At 50.3% G+C, this 24,926-nt stretch overlaps 1 protein-coding gene across 10 annotated transcripts in view; it reads left to right on the forward strand.

The window, feature by feature from the left end:
* The window catches only part of STARD8 (StAR related lipid transfer domain containing 8), an 83,003-nt gene that overhangs the window by 51,848 nt on the left and 6,229 nt on the right, over window positions 1-24,926 (forward strand). For 4 of the 10 annotated variants that reach the window (XM_038587607.1, XM_038587605.1, XM_038587609.1 and 1 more), the window contains 5 exons: window positions 17,105-17,176; window positions 19,366-19,447; window positions 20,731-20,794; window positions 22,537-23,966; window positions 24,534-24,707. In XM_038587607.1, coding sequence (XP_038443535.1) covers window positions 17,105-17,176; window positions 19,366-19,447; window positions 20,731-20,794; window positions 22,537-23,966; window positions 24,534-24,707 — 1,822 coding nt within the window. Of the gene's footprint in view, window positions 1-5,843; window positions 5,925-17,104; window positions 17,177-18,908; window positions 18,949-19,365; window positions 19,448-20,730; window positions 20,795-22,536; window positions 23,967-24,533; window positions 24,708-24,926 lie in introns of those variants that run through there. The other 6 variants (XM_038587606.1, XM_038587610.1, XM_038587608.1 and 3 more) reach the window with 5 other exon arrangements.

Below are 24,926 nucleotides of genomic sequence, written 5' to 3' on the forward strand. Positions count from 1 at the left end.
CAGCCCCTTAATATCATTTAATATCCTGACAGTGTTCATAGTTCTAATCGTCCTTGTCATTTTCGTTGAGGGGGCTGTTTGCCCCTGGGAGGCCTGACTAGGCAGCCATTGCTTTTGACTGAAGGGAAGGTGACTGATGGAGGGGAGGCAGTGAGTGACATTTGAGTTGAACCTTTGAAGAGAGGCCCAGGCAAAGTCAGAGCTGGATTAAGGGAGCCCTAGACCTTTATATTACAGCATTAGTCACGGTCCCCTGGACTGCAGCTCCCAGAGCCGAGGAAGCTGTGACTTGTAGAAGCTTCTTGTGGAGACTCCGTGCCTTGCTTCTCTAGCAGTAAAAGGGGGTGAACTCTCCCACTTGCCTGCCCAGTCCCAGGGCCACCCAGGAGCTCGAGGTCAGCTGTCCCAAGAGAATCCCTGGGAGCCTCCTCTCCTCCTGGCCCCTCCCCTAACCACACCCCCCCCCCCCCCAGCCACTTTGGAGCAAAACAGGATGCATTCAGGATGAGCGTCTTTCCCAGCTTGTCATCTAATCACGGAGGCCCAGCTTGGAGCTTCCTCTCTCATGATAAAAACCCTCACTGTCTCCCTTTCCCCTCCACCTCAGTAAGGGTGTGCTGACTTCCTCCACATCGGGGCCAGCCCTCCTCCACCACCATGTGGAGCTGGGGGAGAGTTTCCCTCATCCATGCCTCTCTTCTCACTGCCCCTGAGCAGGCTGTGAGAGGGACGGAAAGGCCCCATGAGTGCTCTCCCGGGCTACAGCCTCCTGCTCTTGGCCTGTCCTTGGGAAAGGAGTGGTTCCTTTCCAATAAGCCTAGGATTCTGCCACTGCTTGGTTAATGATTGAGCCACATAATTACCACCTTGAAAAGTCACCTCTGGGGATGGCCATTAACTAACTCCCTGTCTACTCCAGGCCTTAAGGGCATCCCATCTTAAACCTCACCGCCCCCCCCCCCCCCCGCCCCCGGGGAATGTTAACAAGCATTCCTTCATCTGAACTTCTGGGGCCAATTACACATCTGCCCCCTGTGTCTTGGTTTGGGCAAGCAGAAGCTGCTATTCACATTGCCGAAGGACATGCATTCACCTGGGTGGTTATTGAGGGTCAGGGAGTTGAGTTGCTAGGGATTCAGATGGGCAGTGGGGTCAGGGGGATCTTTAGGCACCAGAGTCGGAAGGGGCTGGGGGTGTTTCCAGGAACCCTTGACCCTCTAAGGTCAATTTGAAAGAGTGAGAAATACCCACCCAAAGGATCTGCTATTAGTGGGGCTGTGTGTGTGTGTGTGTGTGTGTGTGTGTGTGTTTTCTGTACAGCTGCCTTTCACGTCAGGCAGGGACATGAGCTATCAGCCACACTGCTGCTGCTGCTGTAAGGCTAATGCCTCCGTCGTGGAGGAGAAGGAGACCTTTTTCCAAGAGCCTGTATCTTGACAAGCAGTAGTAATTGGGAAGGGTCAGGTCAGGTCCAATTTGGAAAGCTCTGGACCCCAAGCAGTTTTCTGCAGTTTCAGTGAGAAGCAGCAGCATTTAGTGAACCATGTGGGCCTAATATAGAGTCAGGAGACCTGGCTTCTTCTTGTGCCTCTCTGTAGCTGCCTCTACACGAGTGACTGTAGAGAAGACATTTCCTTCCTCTGGGCCTCAGTTTCCACATCTTTAAAACTGGCAGGGAAGGTGGCAGGGCTCAGTGGTCCCTTGGGTTCCATTCCAGCTGTAAAATTATGCATTCCCAGCCAAAATCTTGTGTTTGTCCACAAGGCAAAGGTCAGTTGGCTTTAAATTCTGCCTGGCCTGGTCACTAAATATCGTCAATTGGCTGGTCAGGTCTGGCTCCCCAGACCTTGAACTGCCACAGCTTTGGTTTTCTTCACACATGGGCTTTTGTGGTTTGCTCTCTAGCCTCCCTCCCCACATTTACCTCTGTCCCAAGTGACCACCCTCTAACCCATTCAGCCACAAGTTAATGAGGGACCTGCTCTCCCTGGACAATACCAGCCCAAGGTGCTCCTGGGATCCTGGGTCTCTGTGGGAAGTGGCTAAGGGCTTAGCCAGCCCCAGTCACTTTATGCTTTCTCCCACAATACCCTGGAGGTAGGAAGCTGGCAGAGCTCAAGGAAGAAGGACCTTTAAAGGACACTCAGTCCAACTCTCTTTGTGAACCCAAGTATTTGTGTAGCTCCTGTTCCCCCATCTTCAGTACTTGGGAGCGGTGTTTCAGAGCAGTTGCTTCCATTCATAGAAGGTCCCAAAGTGTTTGCTTATGTTGAACTGAATGCTGTATCCCTGTGGCTTCTACAACCCTAGCTCCCGGCTCTGCCCCGCTGGGAACCACCTAGCCAATGTCTGTTCTCCCTGACTTCCAGAGGTGTGAGGATGGAACCCAAGTCCCCCTGCTTCTTCTGGAGGCCAAACAGCCTCAGTTCCTCCAAGTACTTCTCCAGGGACTTGGGACCGGGCCACTTCCCAGCCTCGTTACTGTCCTCTGCGCATGCTACTATTTGTGGCCCTGAAAATGCAAAATGGGACTTGGGAAACCCCTCACTCTCCTGTCTATTTTTTCTCGACTGAGCTTTTTAAATAAGACTTCTCTCTTATATTTTTCTGGTGACTTCAGCAGGTATCTGAACCGCCAGAGCCCTGGGCCCAGACACTTCATGCAACTCTCTGATTCATTAGTTGGGTCCAGCCAGCCCTCATGACTGAGCAAACCTTGGAGTCTGGGGCCTTCTTCTTGGCTAGGGCCTCGCACCAAGTCTGGTGAGAAGAGTACTCACCTTTAATGAGTTGACTGCAGTATACTCTGTGGGGGCTGCCAGTGTATCCTGTTTTCCTGCCACATGCTTTCTTCCCTTGAGCTGGGGGAGGTGGAGGGAAGGGAATATTTTGAGGAGCACTGAAGCCAGAAAAGAATATGAACCATGCCCACAGTGGGTCTTAGAGGGGTGAATCAGACAGGCAGAAACACCAACTCAGCTGTTCCTCCTCTGCAGTTGATGACAATGATGAATCTTCCTATTTCTTCCCATTTCCAAGCCACTTTCACTCCCATGATTCCATTCTGTTTTCAGAGCAGCCCAGTAAGCAGTGTGATCCTTGCTGATGCCCACCTGTGGCCCAGATGGGGGAAGGCATGGGCTCTGAGGAGGGAGGATTTGGAGCCTAGGTCTCCTGATGCTCAGCCTCCCTGTTTCCCCCAAACCACATCTGGCAGCCAAGGAAGCTAGGGCTGACTCGGCAGCTTCCTCACCACAGAGGAACTTCTGCCCAGGCTGCAACTCTGTTCCCATGGTAGAGGAAGCAATCTCCAGGGTAGGCAGCCAAGGATTTCCTGTCCTTTATCTGGGGTGGCCAAAGGTTGGCCTGTCTGAGGTGTGAGATGCGCACTTGTAGCCAGCTTTTCTGCTCCAAGGTCAAGTCAGATTGGGGCTATGTGCAGGCAGCTTAGGAAGTGCTTGGTCCCAGACATCTGACCTGAGCAGCCCCCACCTGAGCATGGCTTTCTAATTTTTTTTTTTTACTTAAAGATTTTTATTTATTTATTTGACAGAGACAGACAGAGAGAGAGTGAGTGCACACAAGTGGGGGGAGCAGCAGAGGGAGAGGGAGGAGCAAGCCCCCACTGAGTGGGGAGCCCGATGTGGGGCCCAATCCCAGGACCTTGCGACCATGCCCTGAGCCTAAGGGAGACGCAACTCACTGACCCATCCAGGAGCCCCTGAGCAGGGCTTTCTAAATGTGAAAAACAAAGAGGGGCATGTGGGAAAGAGGCCAAAGTAGAGATGAAGCAAAACACATGCTGAGTTGCATACACGGAACTTGGGGCAGGGAAGTGTTAAGATGAGGAGCAGGGGTCCTGGGGTAAACAGCACTGGGCCTCCATTTTGTCAGCTATAAAGTGGAGATATGTACCTACCTTAGGGGGTTTTGAGTATTAAATCCAATAATAGAAGCAGCATTCTCACTGTTACTGTTGTTTAATGGTCCTTTCTGCCACCTTCTGTCACTTTGTTATTTTTCACAGGCCGGGGGATATGCTCAAACATGCTGCCTCCTGGGCATTAGGTCTGGACTTCTCTGTCCTTCAGATTCCACTTCCTCCAGAAAAGCTTTCCTTGGCCACACCCACCTGTAGGGAGGGATCCTTCTGGTCTCCTTGAGTGGCATTTATGGCCATGATACAAACAATAATAATAGTAAATTACTCTAAATTCTTGACACATTTGAACTTACTTAGCTCCCATGATAATTCTGTAAGGTAGGTACTGCTATCATCATCCCCATTTTCCATATGAAGGAACAGGCAAGGTGAGGTTAAATGAAGAATGTACTCAAGGTCACATAGCTCGGGAATGATGGAACTGGGATCAGGACCAAGTCTACCACCCACCCCCCCTTAGCAACGGTGCCATGCCTCTCCTTCCCCCTTTCTCTGGTGCCCAGCCAAGAGGCTAGAGTGGAGGTTTGGGTCTCCCTTCTGTCCCTGACTGCTTATTGTACCCACCAGTGATCAGTCACTCTTGGGCAAATAGCCCTGGGGTCCTTGCCTGCCCCCTCCCCACCTGGGTAGACAGATGGAGAAGAGAGAAAATCAAAGGGCTGGGTATTCATGCTCTAAAGCAGAGCTGCACTGTTGGGGGAGGGTTTGTAGGAGGAAGCTGGGAAGATGGTTCTGACAGCATCAGGCCTGCCTGTTTAGAACCTTCCAGCATGAGGGGTGGAGAACAGGGTGCTGTGTGGCAGCAGGGAAGAAGAGACATTATTATGAACTCTTTTGACACTGAGATTTCATTATTTAGAAGGTGTGGGTGGTTAGGGGCCATTGGCAGGAGGTGGGCCGGATTGACTTTTGTGCCCCCTCCAACAGGTGTGGCCCATGCTGGTATGGGGCATGTGGAAGGGTAAGTTTTTGTCCAGAAGCTTTAGCCCTCCTACAGTGTTCCCACCTCAGGGCCCTTGGGAGCTACAGACTTCCTTCCCATAGGCTGTTCCAGGTGTCAGCTCCATTTCTTTCGAGCTCCTTCTCTGCCATCTTGCCTGTAAGCAGGGGCCAGGGAGTGCTTCAGATGATGGCCTACATTAGCTTCTGCCACCCCGGGAAGTATGGGCCTGGTAGCGGCTCTGGCCAGGTGCTCCAGGGGAGTTTGGCTATTGTTCAGTTTCAGACCTTGGTGCCTAACCCAGGATCCAGAGGCTAGTGGATTCAGAGAGGAGGGATCCCAGGGAGGCAACATGAGAACAAATCAATAGGATGGCTGTGGACATTTAGGTAGGCTCCTGGCTCCCATCTGTAGTCTAGTGGAAGCCATTTGACCTTTTGTAGCCTCAGTTTCCCCATTTGTGCAGTGGGCCTGCTTTGGACAGGGCTGTCCTGAAGACCACATGATATGTGGGATGGTCAAGTGTTTTCTCCATGGATGGAAAGTTACTTCAGGCAAAGAGTTCATACTGCAAAACACCTGGTGCACGTTTCTTGTATCTATAGGGCCAAGGCGACTTCTATTTAATGAAGAGTATTGTAACTTGGTGGACTTGGAAGACTCTGAATCTAGACCACCTTGATTTGTATCTTGACCTGCAACTTCCTAACTGCTGACTTTGGGCAAGTTACTCACTATCTCTGGGCCTTAGTTTTCTCATCTGTCAAATAAAAATATCCTAGCACCTAACCCCCACAAGATTGTTGTCAAGATTCAGTGATGTAAACCACATCAAAAGTACCTTGCCTGGAACAAAAACAATGACTCAGAACCCTTTGGCTGTTGTTATTATTATCATCTCATTTTATACTTGTAAAAATCTCCTGTTGTCAGTGCTATAATCATATCGTTATTTTACAGATAAGGACCCTGAAACACAGAGAAGTTAAGTCTTGCCCAGTATGATCCGTATCAAGTCTTTAGCTCAGGGCCTGGCACATAGTAAGTACTCAGTAGATATTAGTGTTTGATATTAATTATTATTCATGATTATGTTCAGTATCATAAGGATTATTATCAGTAATGAACATAGCCGCAGCTACGAAGTAAGTAGCAGAGCCAAGACTACATGCCACTTTCACAGATTGCTAGCCTGTTAGTACACCCAAAAACCTGTTTCTAGATAATACACAGCTGTTAGGTCCCCATTTTGGATTCTTCTTGCCTTCACCCCACATGGCCTAAGCCTGCACCTTTCCCCCCCACGGCCCCCCGCCCCCCAATGCTCAGAATCCCAGCCCTTCCTTTGGCTGCAGGGCTCAGAGAGGGCTTGTGTCCACTGGCTTTCAAAGAGGGAACAGACCCTGCCTGAAGAGGCTACTTCTCTAGGCCCATTTTCTTTCTGTAAGAGACAATTTTTTCTGGATCTCAGGGTGGGGCCAGGGTCCTTCAAGGCATTTCCTGCCTGGGAGTATATATTTGGCATCAGCAAAAGGAAAAGGAAGTATGCTAGGAGTGGGGGTGGGATATAGAAGTGGTGGCACAGGGTCAAAATGGATGAGTGCCAAGACTTTGCAGGCCAAGAGAGGAAGCAGGAGATGGCGTATGTCCCTTCTCATACAGGCCAGGATGTCCTCACAGGAGCTTGGGATAGAAGAGCTGAGTGTTCTTGAGGCTAGAGTGCCTACAGCCTTGGGCAGAGGTTATTTTCCCATTTTACACCTCTGGGCCTTGGTTCCTGGCCCTGTGGTTTCTGCCCTGGGGCAAGGTGTTCTGCTGGTCATCTAGTTGGCTGAGTTGCAAGTGTGCCTTCTCAGTTCTGTGTCTTTGCTATAGTGATTCCAGAGGAATGGGTGGAGTCACAGGCCAGCACACTGTTTAGTTGGAAAACAGGACTTCCTGTCTAGGTGCTGCCAGAACATTCTGTAGCCCTTACCACACTGAAGTGGGGATACTGAGACCAATAGGACCCAATGCATTGGGACTCCAGTTGAACAGGGGAGACAGTCTCAAACACTGCTGAGAAGGTAGTGGAAATGTATAGAGGGTCACTTAATTTAAACGAGCCATTGGCAGGTAGGGGATTAGTGAGAAGTCAGGGAAGGAAGATTTCATGAGAGGGAATGTTTGACCTCCATACCGATGAATAACAGGAGTTTGCAGCAAGCTGGGTCTAAAGTGTGGAAGGTCTCAAGTGCCATGTGGAAAGCAGTCTGGTGTGTGCCCTGGGCAGTGGGCAGTGGGGAGCCTGCTAGGCTGAGAGTAGGAGAGTGGCTACGTCAGAGCTGGGCTCTTGTAGGAAGAAGCTGGCAGGACAAGCCATTGAGAGACTAGAGGCCAGGAACTTAGAGGGCTTAAGTAATCCAGGCTTGTCCGCCTAGAGCATGGCTGGGTTTGGGAAACCATGACCACTGGATGGAAAAATCGATAGAACTTGGTGACTAAATACATGAGTTGAGAGAAGGCAGAATAGGATGGCTGGTGGTTTAAGCCTGGGTGTTCAGTGCCTTGAGAGGCAGGAAAGCAGTAGAGCCAGATTGGGAAGGGAAGATGGGTTTGGTCTTGGACCCCACTGAACACCCTCACTGGAGTCTCCCAGAAGAAAATGTGCAGGAGGAAGACAGCTCCTTCCACTGAACCAGCCAGTGTGAATCACACATGCCTCCCACCCCCTCTCTGGGTCTAGGTTTTGGTGAGTGGCCATTAGAAGACAGGAAAACTGAGGCCCAGACAGAGTTAGTGGCTTGCCGAAGATCACCCAACAAATTCCTAGTAGAGTTAAGGCTAGAATGTAGTTCTCCTGACCTTCAATCCAATCATCTTTCCACCTGTATCATAGTGGAGAGCAGTTGCCACAGGTCTAACATCTGCCCCAGACCAGTTAGGCTGGCACCTCTTGCTTCCAGGCTGGCCACTGGAGGTGAAGGAGTAGTATATGACTTATTAAAACACCTGTCCTTCCTTTTAACCATGACCTTGTCCGTGCACTTGGGACTGGGTTGGGGGCAGGATCCCCTGAGGGCAAGAAAGCTAATGGAGTGACTGAAGCAGAGGAGGTGGAAGCTTTGACCTTCACTGTCATAGGGAAGCCCTGGGCTGGGCAAGAATGTCAACTGCCTGCTTTAAAACTGATGTATCAAGTGCCAGCCTAGGAGACCACAGACTGGACTCTGGACCCAGATTTTCAAGCAGACCCATGAAGCCAGAGGGAGGTCTGGTTTAGCTACAGCGCCCTCATGAGCCTCCCTCACTTAAAGCTGCATACCAGATCTCAGGCTACAGTTTCATGTGGGAGAGGGGCACAGTTGGGGGTTTCTTGTATAACTTCTGAATTTATAAAAACTCTAAACTAGAATTGCCACCTATCACTGGCTGACCTGGCCCTGCCTACAAAGGCTCGACAGGATCCACAAACAAGGGACCTCCACTGAGTCATGCATCCAGTCTTTGGCTCATCCCCCGGGATATCCTCAAGGAGGGGTGGGGATACCTGGAAGTATAAGGTGGGCTGAGGCCCCCAGGTAAGGTAGAGGCCAGCCTCACGGTGTCACACTTTAAGTCTGGAGTCAGCCTTTCTTTTGTTGTGGGGATTGTCCTTCCTATATACTGTAGCACATTTAGCAGCATCCCCGGGCTCTACTCAACAGATACTAGTAGCATGCCTCTCCAGTAGTGATGACCAAAAATGTTTCTAGACATTGCCAAAGGTCCCCTGGGGCATAGCATCCTTGGTTGAGAATCCCTGAGGCCCTGTATCTTTGGTGTGGACATGGAGTGTTAAGAAGAGAGGGGTATTAGCATGGAGAGCCACACATGTGAACCTGCTACTAGCCAGCAAGATTTAGTGGCTTCACTATAATGCCACCCAGTCCCATGGTACTGTCCCTTCCTGGGCTGTGTGCCTTGGTAGTGCCTCATTTCTGACAGACTCCAAAGGTGTTGCTTGTATGGGCCTGGGAGCTTGGCATTCAATTGTAGCTCTGGCTGAGATTGAGACTGGCATCCCAACAGGTGCAGTAGGGGCCCCAAGTCCTGCCTGTGACCTAACAAGCTAGAGGCCAGCCAATGACTAGCACTGCCAAGCTAGCTGCTTGAAATCCAACAGCCCTTGCCGTGACACCCCTCCTGTGACATTTGGAATGTGGTATGAGCGCTATTTTGGTTTTATCTCTTTCCTCTCTTTGTCCCCCACCCTTGTAAAAATCTAGTAAGAATTGAAATTACAGCTAAGAGCAGCAGTAGCAGAGAGACAAGTCTACCCAGTCTCCCAGAGGACAGGGTATTGCAGACTCCTCTGAATGTCCCATCCAAGGTCAGGAAGGGAAGTCTTGGCAGTCTTCAGATTCACAACAGCTGTTATGTATGAGCCCCTGTGAAGGCTCCTCTTCCTCTGTCCCTTGGGGGCAGGGGGCATAGCCAGACAGTCACCTGTTGTAGCATTTGTGCAAATTTGAACAAAGACCCACCTCTGAGAGATCCAAGGATGAAGGCTGGGTGGGCACATTTCTTGTGGCCTAGGCTCCTTAGATGTATCCTTATGGGAGAGTGAAAGGAGCTGCTAATAACCACTTGGGGCCAAGTAAGATACAAACCCCCTGCCAGAAAGCCAACATCTCTTTCTTAAACAGGATCCCTCTCTAGGAGTGAAGCTGGGCAAAGGAAAAGGGCTTTGCATCCACCCAGAGAAATGATGTAGGAAGCTCTTTGCCAGGACCTAGCATTTCTCAGGTATAGGAGCAGGGCCGCTCATTGCTCTCTTGCTCCTTCACTTAGGCCTAGAAGGAAGGAACGTGGACCAATGATTGGAATGGGCCTGAGTCTGGCCTCTGGCTAGAATTTTTCCAGAGACCTATGCTGCGGCTCTTTCCTGGCTATGTTTGTTCAGGGCAGTGGTTCTCTATCTTGCCTGTACTTTAGAATCATCTGGAAAGCACTCAAAAACAAATGAAAACTTTCCCAGAGATTCGAATATAATTTGTCATGACTGGGGCCCAGGCACCAGAATTTTTATTAAAGTAGGTAGAAGTGGGGTCTGGGTGGCTCTCTCATAGCCCATTGAGTGACCACAAGGCAGAAGGACTCAAGTCCCCCAAGTGTGGCATGAAGAGGGTGAGGTTGGTGAGGCCTGACCTCCCTCAACTTAGTTGCCAGTTGCCTTTTTCTTTTCCTTCTAGCTCATGCTCACTTTTTTTACAAGTAGGACGCAATCTGAACTAAGCCTTAAAGATTGTGAATGTGTGCCTACCAAGTTCAAGTAGTCTTTTTAAGTTTTATTTAAATTCCAGTTAACATACAGTGTGATATTAGTTTCAGGAGAGACAAAGAGAGAGAGGCCAAGTTCAAGTAGTCTTAACAAAAGTAGTGCTAATGATAACTTTCATATAGCCACTTTCAAAACCAGGCAAAACCTGACCAATTCCACACAATAACCACAGAGGAGGGCAGGAAAGTTGTTGGTCCTCACTATGTAGATCAAAATCCAAAGCTTAGGGAATGAAGCAAGTTGTCTAAAATGACTTAGGCAGTGAGTAGGGGAGCCAGCCTGATTGGTAAAATGCTCTTTCTTCAACTTAGTTATCATCTTTCAGCATTATTGCATTTCCTTGGTGGGAGACGTTGCAGCCCCTTTCTTGAGTACATAAACTACCCTTTTTCATAAGACGTTTCTCAGGAAGAGAAGCCCTGAATTTTCTTCTCATTCCACCCTTCTCTGAAGTGAAAAAGCTCTGCACTAAGAGGATCATGGTAATGTGGCCTGCATAAGTGTAGGTGCAGATTCTGTCATTGACCTTTGAAGTCCTCTGCTGCCGCTCAGCCATTTCCCTTTGACATTCCCTCCAGCAGACCTGATTTGACTCTGGAGCTTTTGAGTATGCCCTTCCCTCAATTTTTATGGCTCAGATCAGCTGGGACCCTCCCCAGGGAGAAAGTCATCTGGGCTTAAATCTCAGTGGAATTCAGCTTGTGCCAGCTGAATGCCATCCCTGACCTGTCCCAGCATATCATCCTAGCCTCGGCCAGAGAATGGCCTGCGGAATATAGCAGTTGAAACTGCTGAGATCTGCATGTCTGGACATATAAGCAGGACTAGGGGTCACAGACATTCCTTTTTTTTAAATAATAAATTTATTTTTTATTGGTGTTCAATTTGCCAACATACAGAATAACACGCAGTGCTCATCCCGTCAAGTGCCCCGCTCAGTGCCCGTCACCCATTCACTCCCACCCCCCGCCATCCTCCCCTTCCACCACCCCTAGTTCATTTCCCAGAGTTAGGAGTCTTTATGTTCTGTCTCCCTTTCTGATATTTCCTACCTATTTCTTCTCCCTTCCCTTCTATTCCCTTTCACTATTATTTATATTCCCCAAATGAATGAGAACATACACTGTTTGTCCTTCTCCAGTTGACTCATTTCACTCAGCGTAATACCCTCCAGTTCCATCCACGTCGAAGCAAATGGTGGGTATTTGTCATTTCTAATGGCTGAGTAATATTCCACTGTATACATAAACCACATCTTCTTCATCCATTCATCTTTCGATGGACACCGAGGCTCCTTCCACAGTTTGGCTATTGTGGCCATTGCTGCTATAAACATCAGGGGGCAGGTGTCCCGGCGTTCCACTGCATCTGTATCTTTGGGGTAAATCCCCAGCAGTGCAATTGCTGGGTCGTAGGGCAGGTCTATTTTTAACTCTTTGAGGAACCTCCACACAGTTCTCCAGAGTGGCTGCACCAGTTCACATTCCCACCAACAGTGCAAGAGGGTTCCCTTTTCTCCGCATCCTCTCCAACATTTGTGGTTTCTTACCTTGTTAATTTTCCCCATTCTCACTGGTGTGAGGTGGTATCTCATCATGGTTTTCGTTTGTATTTCCCTGATGGCAAGTGATGCAGAGCATTTTCTCATGTGCGTGTTGGCCATGTCTATGTCTTCCTCATGACAGACATTCCTATATCACTCGCCTTAGCCTGCCCAGTGCCTGGCACTCTCCTGCCAGGCACATAAGACAATCCTCAGTCTGGGACACCTGGGCCCCAGCCTCAGATGAGTGGACTCAACTGGGAATGAGTGGTCACTTCTGGCCCCAAGCTGGGGCGGGTGGGAGGGATGAGCACAAAGCACTTTAGCTTTAGCTTTTAGTTTATGCTAAGTGAAATAAGTCCTTAATCACCAAGTCGTATGTCTGATTGCTCCATCTGGGAGGGAGTCTCAGGGCCTCCCAGCCCTCCATGAGGTGCTGTATTGTTGGGATATGGTATCCCTGACATTCTGTTGGGTAATAACCCATTACATTTTCCAGATTCCTGCCAGAGAGTCCTTGCTGGGGATTCAGTCCGCGGGCCTGCTTCAAACTCCTTGACTTCTTTGTCTTTTTGGAGCTATTGTGGCCTCTTTGCGACTTCTGCCTCCTGACAAACCTCTTTCCAGAGCCATTTATCTGCGAATTTGACAGTAATGTGGCTGCAGCCACTTTCCAGAGTCTAAAGGAAATGCTCGCTGGGCCTTTTTTCTGTTTGTTCTTTTTTCTTGGGACCCTTCAATTAGTGCTTGTACTGTGTCAGGGGCTTTTTTTCCTCTCCAGTATTTTATTTAATGCTCTCAGTAGCTATTCCAAGTAGACTCTGTTACCTCCATTTTAAAGAGGGGGAAACTGAGTCTTTCTTATAGAGGTTAAATAACTTGCCCAAAGTCAGAGAGCTAGTGACTGGCAGCACCAGTATTTCAACTCAGGCTTGTAACTCCACTATATCAGAAGGGAAGAAAAAATCTGGGGGGCGTGGAGTTGGTTCCTTTGAGTCTAAACCCTTTGTTTACCTGGCATCTGAGGGCAAGTAGCATAATGCAATGGAAAACAGAACTGGACAGGAAATTAAAAAATCAGGGTCATACACAAAGAGACATTTCTCCAAAGAAGTCATACTGGTGGCCAGCTGATGCATGAAAAGGTGCTCATCATCACTTACCATCAGGGAAGTGCAAACCAAAACTACAGTGAGGTATCACTTCACCTATTAGGAAGGCTAAAGTCAACGATACAAGAAGCAACAGGTGTTGGCAAGGATATGGAGAAAATGGAACCTTCCTGCACTGTTGGTGGGAATATAAACCTTTGTAGCCACTGTGGAAAACAGTATGGAGGTCCCTCAAAAAGTTAAAAATAGAACTACCCTATGACCCAGCAGTTTCACTATTGGGTATTTACCCAAAGAATACAAAAACACTAATTCAAAGGGACACATGCAATGTCTATAGCAACGTTATTTACAATAGGGAAGATATGGAAACAGCCCAAGTGTCCTTCCACTAATGAATGGATAAAGAAAATGTGGTATACACACACACACACACACACACACACACACAATCAAAATGGAATATTACTCAGCCATAAATAGGAATGAAATCTTGCCATTTGAAATAACATAGATGAAGCTTGAGAGTTTATGCTAAGTGAAATAAGTCCGATAAAGACAATTTAGGAAACAAAACAAATGAGCAAAGGGAGAGACAGAGAGAGAGAGAGAGAGAGAGGACACACGAGCACGAAACAGACTCTTAATTATAGGCAGAAATTGCTGGTTACCAGAGGGGAAGTTGGGGGGGGGGAATGGATGAAATAGGGGATGGGGATAAAGGAGGGCACTTGTCGTGATGAGCCTTGGGTGATATATGGAAGTGTTGAATCACTATATTGTATATCTGAAACTAAAATAACTATGTTAAGTAAATGGAATTAAAAACTTAAAGGAAAATAAAAGATCACGGTCATAGTCTTATCTGTGCCACATAACCCTGTAGGAGTTGAAGAATTCCCTTGGGTCTCAGTGTGTTCCATACTGTAGAATTTTTAAAGTGCTAATTTGGAGAGCCCTACCACAGACCAATTAAATCAGCCTCTGAGGATTGGGCCCCAGGAAATTGGGATTTTTAAGCTTCCTAGCTGATTTTCTTTTTTTTTAATAATAAATTTATTTTTATTGGTGTTCAATTTGCCAACATACAGAATAACACCCAGTGCTCATCCCGTCAAGTGCCCCCCTCAGTGCCCGTCACCCATTCACCCCCACCCCCCACCGTCCTCCCTTTCCACCACCCCTAGTTCGTTTCCCAGAGTTAGGAGTCTTTATATTCTGTCTCCCTTTCTGATATTTCCCACCCATTTCCTCTCCCTTCCCTTATATTCCCTTTCACTATTATTTATATTCCCCAAATGAATGAGAACATATAATGTTTGTCCTTCTCCGATTGACTCATTTCACTCCCTAGCTGATTTTCATGTGTATCCAAGGGTGAGAATCTTTGAGCTAGGGTATATAGGCGAGTGCTTCTCAGACTTTAATGTGCATGCAAATCAACTCAGGATCTACTTAAATATAAATTATGATTCAGTAGGTCTGGTATTCTGCATTTCTTTCTTTTTTTAAAAAAAATTTATTTATTCATTCATGAGAGACAGAGGCGGGGGGGACACACAGGCAGAGGGAGAAGCAGGCTCCATGCAGGGAGCCCGACGTGGGACTCGATCCCTGGTCTCCAGGATCAGGCCCTGGGCTGAAGGCGGCACTAAACCGCTGAGCCATCAGGGCTGCCCTGTATTTCTATCAAGGTCCCTGGTGATATCCATGCTGCTGGCCCAGGGATCACGCTTAGAAAAGCAGGGGGCTGGAGGGTCTAGGTGGCAGTGAGAGAACTTGTCCACCCAAGTGAGCTGGTTTCCTTCCCAACAACCCTAACTAGGGCCACTGCCAAGCATGAGAGGAGCAGGTAGCTCGCCACTCTCCCATGGGCTCTGCCTCTGTGGCTCAGGTAGATAGTGCAGATATTTAAGATGTAGGACTTTATTACTGCACTTGCCCACCTCCTTCAGGCTTCAGAAGGAGCTTGGGAATAATGGGCAGGCAGGTAGCTCTCTCATTCCCTTTGCTCTTTGTTCTGCATCTAGCCATGAATGACTGAGGGCTGCGATGGACTTTGAGGGTATGTTCTTGGCATGCAAGATGATCCATGGGGATTGGCTTTCCTGCCTGAGGTGCCCATACTAGACTCATGGCCCTTTAGGGTTCACTTTAGGGCCCTTTAGGTTTCCTTCTGTGCCTGTCTCTGGAAACCCACCAGGTACCCACTTTGGTACTTTCTCTTTGTCCTAATGATGGGATAGCAGAGCTGGCTGCTGGAAGGGGCTTTGAGGCTGGAGAGGGGCCTTCTCCTGGGAGTGTCAGACAGTCAGGAAACAGGAAGGTGGTTGTAGCAGCTGGCTCAGGTGTCCTAACAGCAAAACCACGTCCCTCAAATGCTTCCTGGGCTGACATGAAGTCCCTTCCAGCAGCTCTTGTCACAGTTCTCCCAGACCACCTCTTGCCTAGAGACCTTGTACCCTCTCCTAGGCCTGCATTGCCCCCTGCCAGGGGGTCTGAGCTACTGTTGGCTGAGCTCTGTGGGAACAAACACTTACCAGGACCTCCCAGAAATCCTGATGATTCCTTGATCTTTGTCATAGGTTAGAAAGTTGCAGTAACCAAAAACCCATGTGCATACAGATTCAGGTGCATGCACAGACTGAAGGGCCTGTGTGTGTGTTCAGGTGCACCATCCCATGAGCAGACTTGGCTACAGCTGTGTGCAGAGGCAACTGCTGGGGTGGCACTGACCTGATGTGCTCACTCTGGGAAATGCAGAGATGTTCATCCTGCCCCACGCCTGTTTGCCCCCAAAACCCTCAGGAGCTCCAGAGCCTTCTCTTCCCCCTCCCCTGAAATCCTCATCAGTGTATGACCCTTGAGAGGCCTATTGGTTTTTTGGACTAACTTCTACCTTCCTGCACTCTTCCCTCCCTTGTCTCCCCACCTGGCATCCTCTCAAATACCATTTTGTCTTTTAACTTCTCATGCCTAGCTGCTAGGATCTCATCCTGGATTTCCCTGTGGGAGAGCACTGGAGAGAAAGAGCTCTTCCTGTCTTCAGAGAAACCTCACAAGTCTCCTTGGAGTTCTCTGGTCATAGGTGCCAAGGAAATCAAGGAGATGTTGGGTGCTTGGCTTTGTGGCCAGAGTAGCTCTGCTGAGCCAGCAGCCTCCTCCACCCCCCAACCCCACAGTGCCTGGTCCCATAGTCCTAGCCCCACTGCTCTCTGGCAGCACGTGGGTACGAAACAAATTGCTGCCTGGGCAGTCCTAGGGCTTTGCTAATGGCATTCAGCCTACGTTGGCCTCCTGTAGTCCAGCTGCCTGCCTCCACTGAGGATGGCAGGGGTGCTGGGCATTCCCAGAGCAGAGATGAGAGGCTAACCCAACTAGTGTCCTCCAAGATTCCCACAGGTCCATGTTGTGTCATCATGACAGTCAGCACTGGATTATACTGCATAGGCCTAGCTACAGGGGAGCTCTGGAGCAGTCCTGGGAGGTTCCCTGGGGAGGGAGGGCTGGAAATCGATGAATGATAGGGGAGAGTGAGCACTGGGGAATCTGCCACCTCAGAAGCATAAGGAGTCCTGAGTGAGAGTCAACTTGAGCTTGAACTCTGGCCCCAGCACTGCTACCTTGGTCAACCGTGAGACTGTGGGCAAGTCCTTCCTTTCTGAGCCTGTGTGGAGATCCATAAAACATAGTAAAACCTTCTTCACAGCCTATTACGTGTGTTAAGTGAGACTTGGTTATCAAAGGGCTAGGGAATGTTAGGCATGATGGTGGGAAAGAGAATGATAATTGCTGAACATTTTGTATCCCTAGCTGGACTAGGATGGTCTACCCAGGGCCATGGAAAGGGATCTTTCTCCCACAGGAGGGGAGGGTGAAGGCACAGCTCTGGCTTCATCCCTCAGTAGTATTCCTTGACTCCATTCCTGGGAGTTGCTGCTGGTGGGTTCTTGGGTGCCCAAGAACACTTGGGCAGGGGTGGGAGAGTGAGAGGGGTATTGAGACCAGCAGGGAGTAAGGTTCAAGAAAGGTGTGCCAGGACATACATAGGGTAGGGTTTGGGGAACTGAAGGTGAATCCTAGCTGGCTGTGATATGCAACAAATATGCCAGCCCCTTCCCTGCTTTCCTTGCCATTTCCAGATCACGAGAACTAGAGGTGCTTCTCTGCCAGAGGTGAGGCAGTGTATACCCAGGGTGGCTCAGTGCCAGCACCTAACTAACCCTGTTTCTCCACCTGTTTCTTTCCCTCTGTTTTGTGTTAGAAGTTGAGGCCAAAAGAGCATGTAAGTGGCTCCGAGCAACAGGATTCCCTCAGTATGCTCAGCTTTTTGAAGGTAAGACTACTCAATTGCTTCCCCTTCCCTACCCTGAAATTTGCCTCATCCCTCTGTTTTTCATCTCTAAAATGGGGCACTCAGATCCTCTTTCCAACCACACAAGAAACTGTGTACCTTGGCCCCCTGCTCCTATAGTGACAGCATCATCTCTACTGAGTCATTCTCATCAGCTCTCATCAGCTCTGGTGTCACTCTTGTACTAAAGTGCCTTGTCTTGGCCAAGGCCCCTGCACCGTACCACTTGTGAGGATGCCATGTGTCTAGGTACAATGAGGAGGGTACATCCTGGTGATCCTGACTTCATCTCAACTTCCCCATGGCCTCATTTCTCTGTTTCCCTTCATTTTTCTCTTTTTTCTTTAGAGTGGTTTATATTTACTGTTTCCCCTTTCCCTCTTCTTCTCACACCTCCCCACTGTACTCTGTCTTTGCCCCCACTTTGCCCAGATCACCAGTGACCTTCATGTGATCAAATCCAGTGGCCATTCCCTAGTCTTTACTTCATGTCTCAACAGAATTCATGCAGGTGGCCACTCCCTTCAGCTTCTGGAACACTCACCTCTCTTGGCTCTCTCTCTCTGGATGCTGTTTTCTGTCTTCTTAGAGAAGACTCTGCTCTCTCAAACTGCTATCTAAATGTTGGGGTAGCCCAGAGTTCAGTCTTGGTCCCTTTTTCATCTCAACACTTCTTTCCCAGGAAAGCCCTCTCCAAGTACCAATTCTGGTGATTCCCACATGTCTCCCTGCCAGACCTTATTCCCAAGCTCCAGGTTCATCTATTCAACCATCAGTTGCATATCTCCTCATCTGTCGGGTAGGCATCTCAAATTGAACAGATCTAAATCCACCTCCTGAGGGCACCACCATCCCCTTGAGCCACGCATTCAGAAATCATCCTTGATTCCTCTTTCCTTTCTGAAAGTCCCTTGTCCCTGCACACTGTATCCTGGACTGATCCACTTCCTAGCACCTCCACTACCACCTCCTGTGTAAACTGCCATCTCCACTCACCTGCCACCTTAGCATGCCAGCCTCCTTCCTACACTCCCTCCTATGCTCTTCCATGTACAGTGAACCTCGGGCCTCACTCTCATTTCTTTGCTCTGTCGGTCCTCCGCTTGATTTCCCCAGCATGCTCAGAATGAGGTAAGTACCTATGTTTTGTTCCGGCTGGCAAGACTACATCACCTGACCACGTCTGTTGACTCCTCTTCTGTTTGCGCACGGCATTCCAGGCTCCTTTCTACCACTTGCTCACACCATGTCCTTTCCTTCCTCAGAGTCTTAGTGTCAGTCCTGCCTGGAATTGTCTTCCCAGGCTCCTGGCCCAGCCAGCCCTGTCTTATTCTGCAGGACTCTGCTCAGAAGTCATCACCTTGGAAAGGCCTCTGCTAACCACATGTCTACGAGTGGCCCCCACCCCACCAGCCTCTTTTTATCCTATCATCCTGGCTACTGCCTTCCATGGCATTCAGGACAGTATTGTCTTGTTTCACATGTGCTTTATTGTCTGTTGTTCTCCTAAGAGTGTAAACTCCATGAAAGGATCATTTTAACTCATTCACTGCTGTAGCCCCAGTGCCTGGCACAAAGTAGGTGATCAGTTAATATGAGGTGCATGAGAAAATGGGTTTGTTTCACCAGCAAGCCAGAGAGGGGTGGGATTTCCTGGCTTCTCTGTCCTCTTAGCCCACTCCTTCTTCTCTCCCCTCCCCTTCCTGCATTCCAGGGAGTGGACCCTGCCGTTTTGAGTGGTAGGAAGAAATGAGGTATTGTTTGGTTGCCCACTGTCCTCTGTTCTCACTCTTGCCCCGCTCCCTTCACTACACCTCAGGGAGGAGGTTCCCTGTCTGAGTAGCCCAGGATTCAAAGGGGACTGAGGGGCACCAAGCTTGGCTCTTGGCAGCTGCCCAATTCCTCAGGCCTGCCATCTCCCGGGGACCTGTCTTATGGTTCGGTCCTCTCATCCAGCTCAGCCCTCCTTTCCCTCAACCCTGGACTCGCCTCCAGTGGTCAACCCGAGCTCCTGGAGCCCCTCCTTTTACTCCAGGCCTGCTCCTTCTGCTCAGCTTTTTTGCCTTCCTGCCTCCTCTCTCTCCGGCCTCCCCTTTCCAACTCAAGGGCTGCCGGCGCTGAGTTTCTGACCTACCTCCCTCGACTTACCTTAGCTTTTCTCTGCCATACAGAAGGTCTGTTTCCCCTGGATATTGGCTCTGTGAAGAAGGACCACAGTTTTCTGGACAAGGACTCTTTGGGGGCCCTGTGCAGGTAGGGACCACTGAGGGCAAGACCTGGGAGGTCAGGGCCTGGGCTGGGGCTTCCCGATAGAAAGAAATAATCCCTTGTTCACACCAGCAGAGGAGGCCCAACCTGGTACACTGCTCATCTGTTGCAGTCACACTGCTCTCTGTGTCTCAGTCTGTGTCTCTGACACCTCACCACTCAGACACTCTAGCTAGAGGACCAAGATCTGGCCTTGAGTCTTTTTCCCCCTTCAGTTAGATTCCCAGAGGAATCTGACTGGTCCCCTCTCTGCTTACACTGCTTTGGGCCTTGTCTCAGACCAAACCACGACTTTTTGGATACATTACAGTGGCCCACTAACTGGCCTTCCTGCCTGTCCCCTTCTCACCCTGATCCAGCCTTTTTACAGCCACCAGATTCAGCTTCCAAGCAGGCACACCTCTACTTGGAGTGTACAACTGCCTGCAGAGAAAAGTAAAGCTATTTTAGCTCGAGGCACTCTTGTGGTCTGGCTTTGACTGGCCTTATCAGCCTCAGTTTCCCCCGTCACACTGGTGGTGGTCTGTTTGCTGACCGTTACCCTCTCTACCCTGTCACGGCCTCTTGTGGAAGCCTGGGAGAGGAGCCCCTGTTTTTACCTCCTCCAGAATCTCACTTCTGGGATGCCTGGGTGGCTCAGTGGTTGAGCATCTGCCATCGGCTCAGGGCATGATCCCAGGGTCAAGGGATCGAGTCCCACATCAGGCTCCCTTCAAGGAGCCTGCTTCTCCCTATGCCTATATCTCTGCCTCTCTCTGTGTCTCTCATGAATAAATAAAATCTTAAAAAAAAGAAGAAGAATCCCACTTCTGTCCTCCAGGAAGCCTTCTCTGACTGCCTAATGTCCCTTCACCGAAGTTCCTTGTCCTACCCTCTGTGTGCCTTCTGTGCCTCTGTCTGTGTCTCTGACACCTCACCACTCAGGCACTCTAGCTAGAGGGCCAAGATCTGGCCTTGAGTCTTTTTCCCCCTTCAGTTAGATTCCCAGAGGAATCTGACTGGTCCCCTCTCTGCTTACACTGTTCTTGACCTTGCCCCATCTCTGTAGTGGTTTATTCCACATATACAAGCTCCCAGAGGATGGAGGCCATAATCTCCCTAGCACCATGTCTGGCACTGAAACCGTTATGAACACTGGGTCTTGGGAGACATTTTGATGGCTTGGGCATGTGACCTTAGTGGAGGGCATCTTGGGGCTGTCTTGGTAGGTTATGCCCTGTAGGCTTTGGTTGAGACTCTTAGGTGAGCACTGCTTTCTTTCCTTACAGGAGGCTGATGACCTTGAACAACTGTGCCTCGATGAAACTGGAAATTCACTATCAATGCAAGCAGGTGAGTCATGGCAAGGGTGGGGTCTGGGGTCTTGTGGCACTGCGCTGAACCCAGAGCATACACAGTTTCCTTGCAAAACTCGCTTCGGTGTTCTGGGAGTCTGGGGTGTACAGAGTAATGCCTTGCTCCAGCGTGGGAATGAGGTGTAAGGGGTTCTGCCAGGTTCTGGCAAGCATAGCCTGGAGGTTGGATGAGAACAAGTACCCTGGCCCATCCTCACCCACCACCCTCAGCACACCTCTCCCCTACTGAGTTTACCAATAACTTGACCTAGTGGTGGCCCTTCCTCGGGGAAATTTCTCTGCCTCCACTACCTGCTTTGTGATGGCAATAATTCCTTGACTATAAGCAGAGACAGAATAATGCAGTGGAAAAATCATGGCCTATATGATCTTAGGAGTCAAGATCCCCAACTGTGTCCCTATGAGGTTTTGTACCCCTGAGCCCCATTTTCTCCACCTCTACACTGATTTGGAGGGGGACATTAATAGCTTCATGAGGCCTTTCTGACTCTGCCAATCTGGGATTGCAGAAACCGAGAAGACTCTTAGTCTCCATGTAGCCCTGGAATGCTAGCGTGATGACCTCATCCTTCCATAGGGCCAGGCTTTGTGGATTTCTTCTGGGCCTTTCTCCACCAGAGGTCTGGAGCCAGGAGGGGCAGCTAGGCTGCCAGAGCCCTGGTCTGGGAAGCAGGAAGCCCCTGGAACCTGGTCCCACCTCTGCCACCGACTTCTCAGTGGCTTTGAGCCAGTCTATTCCCCTCTCTAGGCCTTGGTTTCCCCACATTGCAAAATAGAAAATTAGAAAATCTAAAATCTTCTTCCAGTTCTGGCATTCTGTGATTCTAATCTAAGACGATAGCCTAGAGACTTGGGAGGCTGCTGAGCACAGGAGGTCAGAACACCTAGATTCTTTTTTTTTTTAATTTTTATTTATTTATGATAGTCACACACACACACACAGAGAGAGAGAGAGAGAGAGAGAGAGAGAGAGAGGGGCAGAGACACAGGCAGAGGGAGAAGCAGGCTCCATGCACCGGGAGCCCGATGTGGGATTCGATCCCGGGTCTCCAGGATCGCGCCCTGGGCCAAAGGCAGGCGCTAAACCGCTGCGCCACCCAGGGATCCCAGAACACCTAGATTCTTTTTTCTTTTCTTTTTTTTTTTTTTTAACACCTAGATTCTTTTTTTTTTTTTTTTTAAAGATTTTATTTATTTATTGCATGAGGGACACACAGAGAGAGAGAGAGAGAGAGAGAGAGAGAGGCAGGGACACAGGCAGAGGGAGAAGCAGGTTCCATACAGGGAACCTGATGTGGGACTCGATCCCAGGACTCTAGGATCACGCCCCAGGCCAAAGGCAGGCGCTAAACCGCTGAGCCACCCAGGGATCCCCCTAACACCTAGATTCTAATGATGGTTCTGTCAATGACTTGCTACGTGACACTGTATGACCTTAGGCAAGTGGCTTCTCATTTGTGGGTCTGGGTTTCACTATCTGTGAAATGAGGAGGGATTAGATGAATGAGATGACTAGTACTATCTGTCTGGGCTCCGTCTCAGACTCCTAGCTTATTCTGGTACTCCCAGAGCCAGCTCCGCATCTAGGACATGTCCTCAGTCAGAAAGTGGGGCCCTTTACCTCATTGTTACTCCAAGAGTTTGGAGGCAGAGGGTGGAATACAAACAAGGACTTGTGGACTAGACTTCTCTAACCTGACCCTGTGGCTCCCTCCCCAGAATGAAGACTCAGAAGAAGAAGAGCAGTGTACCATCAGCAACCACTGGGCCTTCCAGCAAGAAAGTAAATGCTGGTCTCATGTGGACTCCTCTGACCTGCTGGCCCCACCAAGCCCTGGCCTGCCAGTGACCTCCAGCTGTGAGAGCGTCCTCACTGAGCTTAGCACCACTTCCCTGCCAGCCATCGCTGTAAGCCTATCGCCAGAGCCGGAGCCAATGGACCTGCCCACGCCCTGCCACGTCCCCAGCCTGAGTAACCAGCCCCTCCTTAGCCCCACCCAGGGCCATGAGGGTCCCCGGGACAAAGCCAAGAAGCGCCATTCTCGTAGCTTCCTTAAGCATCTTGATTCTCTGAGGTGGAAGGAAAAGGGTGGCAGTCGGCAAGCTGGGCCCGACCGTGGCCCAGCCACCTTAGAGAAGGCCATTAAAGCCTCCTCTTTCCGTAGTCACCGTGGCTTCCTCTCAGCTGGATTCTACAGGGCCAAGAATAGGGCAGCCGCCTCAGCCAGCAACAGTGGCACCGAGACTCCAAGGGCCTGGGAGGCCTGGCCTGTGGCCATGTTTCGACACCCTCAGCAGGTGCACCGGGGTGACTGCCTTGTGCATGTGCCCAGGGACCACAAACCAGGCACATTCCCTCGCTCTCTGTCTATTGAGAGCCTGTTCCCCGAGGATGGACACTGCCTGGCAGATTGGCAGCCAGGTAGACCCTGGGGCTGTGAAGGGCGCCGGGGCTCCTGTGGCTCCACGGGCAGCCATGCCAGCATCTATGACAACATGTCTGAGCTGTACCCATCTGAGCCAGTACTGGTCAGGGCTAAAGCTGAAGATGAGGAAGGTACAGGCAGCTATGCCCACCTAGATGACATCCTCCAGCATGTATGGGGGCTGCAGCAACGGGTAGAGCTCTGGTCTCAGGCCATCTACCCAGACCTGCGGACTAGAGATAAGGAAAAGGAAGAAGAGGAAGAAGAGGAGGAGATTGCGTCGTCAGTAGAAATAGCCACAGTTGAGGTTGGAGGGCAGGCTGGGACTCTGGCCCAGATAGAGGCTCCAGCCTGCAGAGAGTCCTCAGCCCCAGACCAGGCTGATGTTCAGCCAGTAATCCCAGCTCAGGTTGAGTATCAGGCTCAGTCTGAGCCCCTGGCCCAGGCCCAGGCCCGGGCCCAGGTTGAGGCCGAGGCCCTAGACCTGGGCCAAGGTCATGGGCAGGAGGTGAATTCAGGTGGGGAACCCACCTCGGCCTCCAGCGTATCTGTGGAAGAAGGACACTCCATTTCTGACACTGTGGCCTCCTCCAGTGAACTGGACAGTAGTGGAAACTCCATGAACGAGGCTGAGGTCATGGGCTCGCCAGCTGGACTTCAAGCATCCAGACTACATGAACGACGGGATTCAGGCGTTGGGGCCTCACTTACCAGACCCTGCAGGTGGGAGTTTTGTGTAGGGGTGGGGACATCTCTCTCTCTGTCTCTCCCCCTCCTTCATCGTCCTTCTCTTCCTTCCCCTCTCTCCCCCACACAACTAAGTCTCTCAAGCCAATTTCTTAGTCCCGAGGCCCAGGGGCAGGTTCTTGATTGCCTCCAGGTTAATTAAGTTCAGGGTCTGCCTCTACTATGGCCTTGAGCAAATTCTGGCTCCTCTTTGGGCCTTGGTTTCCCCACGTGTAAACCAAAGATATTAGAGGAGGTGGTCTCTGGATCCACAGCTTTGCCATTCTGGGCTCTCGGATCAGCCCCTCCATTGGGGCTGCTCGTTGGCAATAGATGGGCCTCAGCTCTATGCCACCCTCCCTGACAGCAGCTTGGCTACCGGGCAGCCCTGGAGACTAATATGAGGTTTTTCCACCATCGGGCCCAGTAGCAAGGCTGACTGCTCACATCTCTCTGCATTTGCTTTCTTTTGGGGAGAATAAAGGAACCAGAAGAGCTCAACATTTCCTAAGGTTTACTCCAAACCTGCTCCTCTGGCCTTCTCTGCTCCTCACCTTTCACCAGGAAGCTCCGCTGGCACAGCTTCCAGAACTCCCACCGGCCCAGCCTCAATTCAGAGTCACTGGAGATCAATTGGCAGTTTGCTGGCCAGATCCACCTCCTGCATAAGGGCTCACTGCTGCGGCTCACTGCCTTCATGGAGAAGTACACTGTGCCACACAAACCAGGGTGGGCCTGGTGAGTGCTCCTGGGCCATAGTGGGTGGGGAGCTTCTCACCCAGGCCTTGGTTCCCTTCCTGTCTCCACTCCAGGACCCTGGGGGGGGGGGGCGGTCAGCCCCAGAAGGTAGGTATAAGCAGGAGGAGCCCAGAAGCCAAGTAGTGCTAGGTTGGGCCAGGAAGCTGGAGAGGCCATGTCCTGAGAGGTCAGCATGGCTTGCATATGTCTGTGGGGGAT

Source organism: Canis lupus, chromosome X, assembly GCF_011100685.1.
Source record: "Canis lupus familiaris isolate Mischka breed German Shepherd chromosome X, alternate assembly UU_Cfam_GSD_1.0, whole genome shotgun sequence".
NCBI lineage: Eukaryota > Metazoa > Chordata > Mammalia > Carnivora > Canidae > Canis > Canis lupus.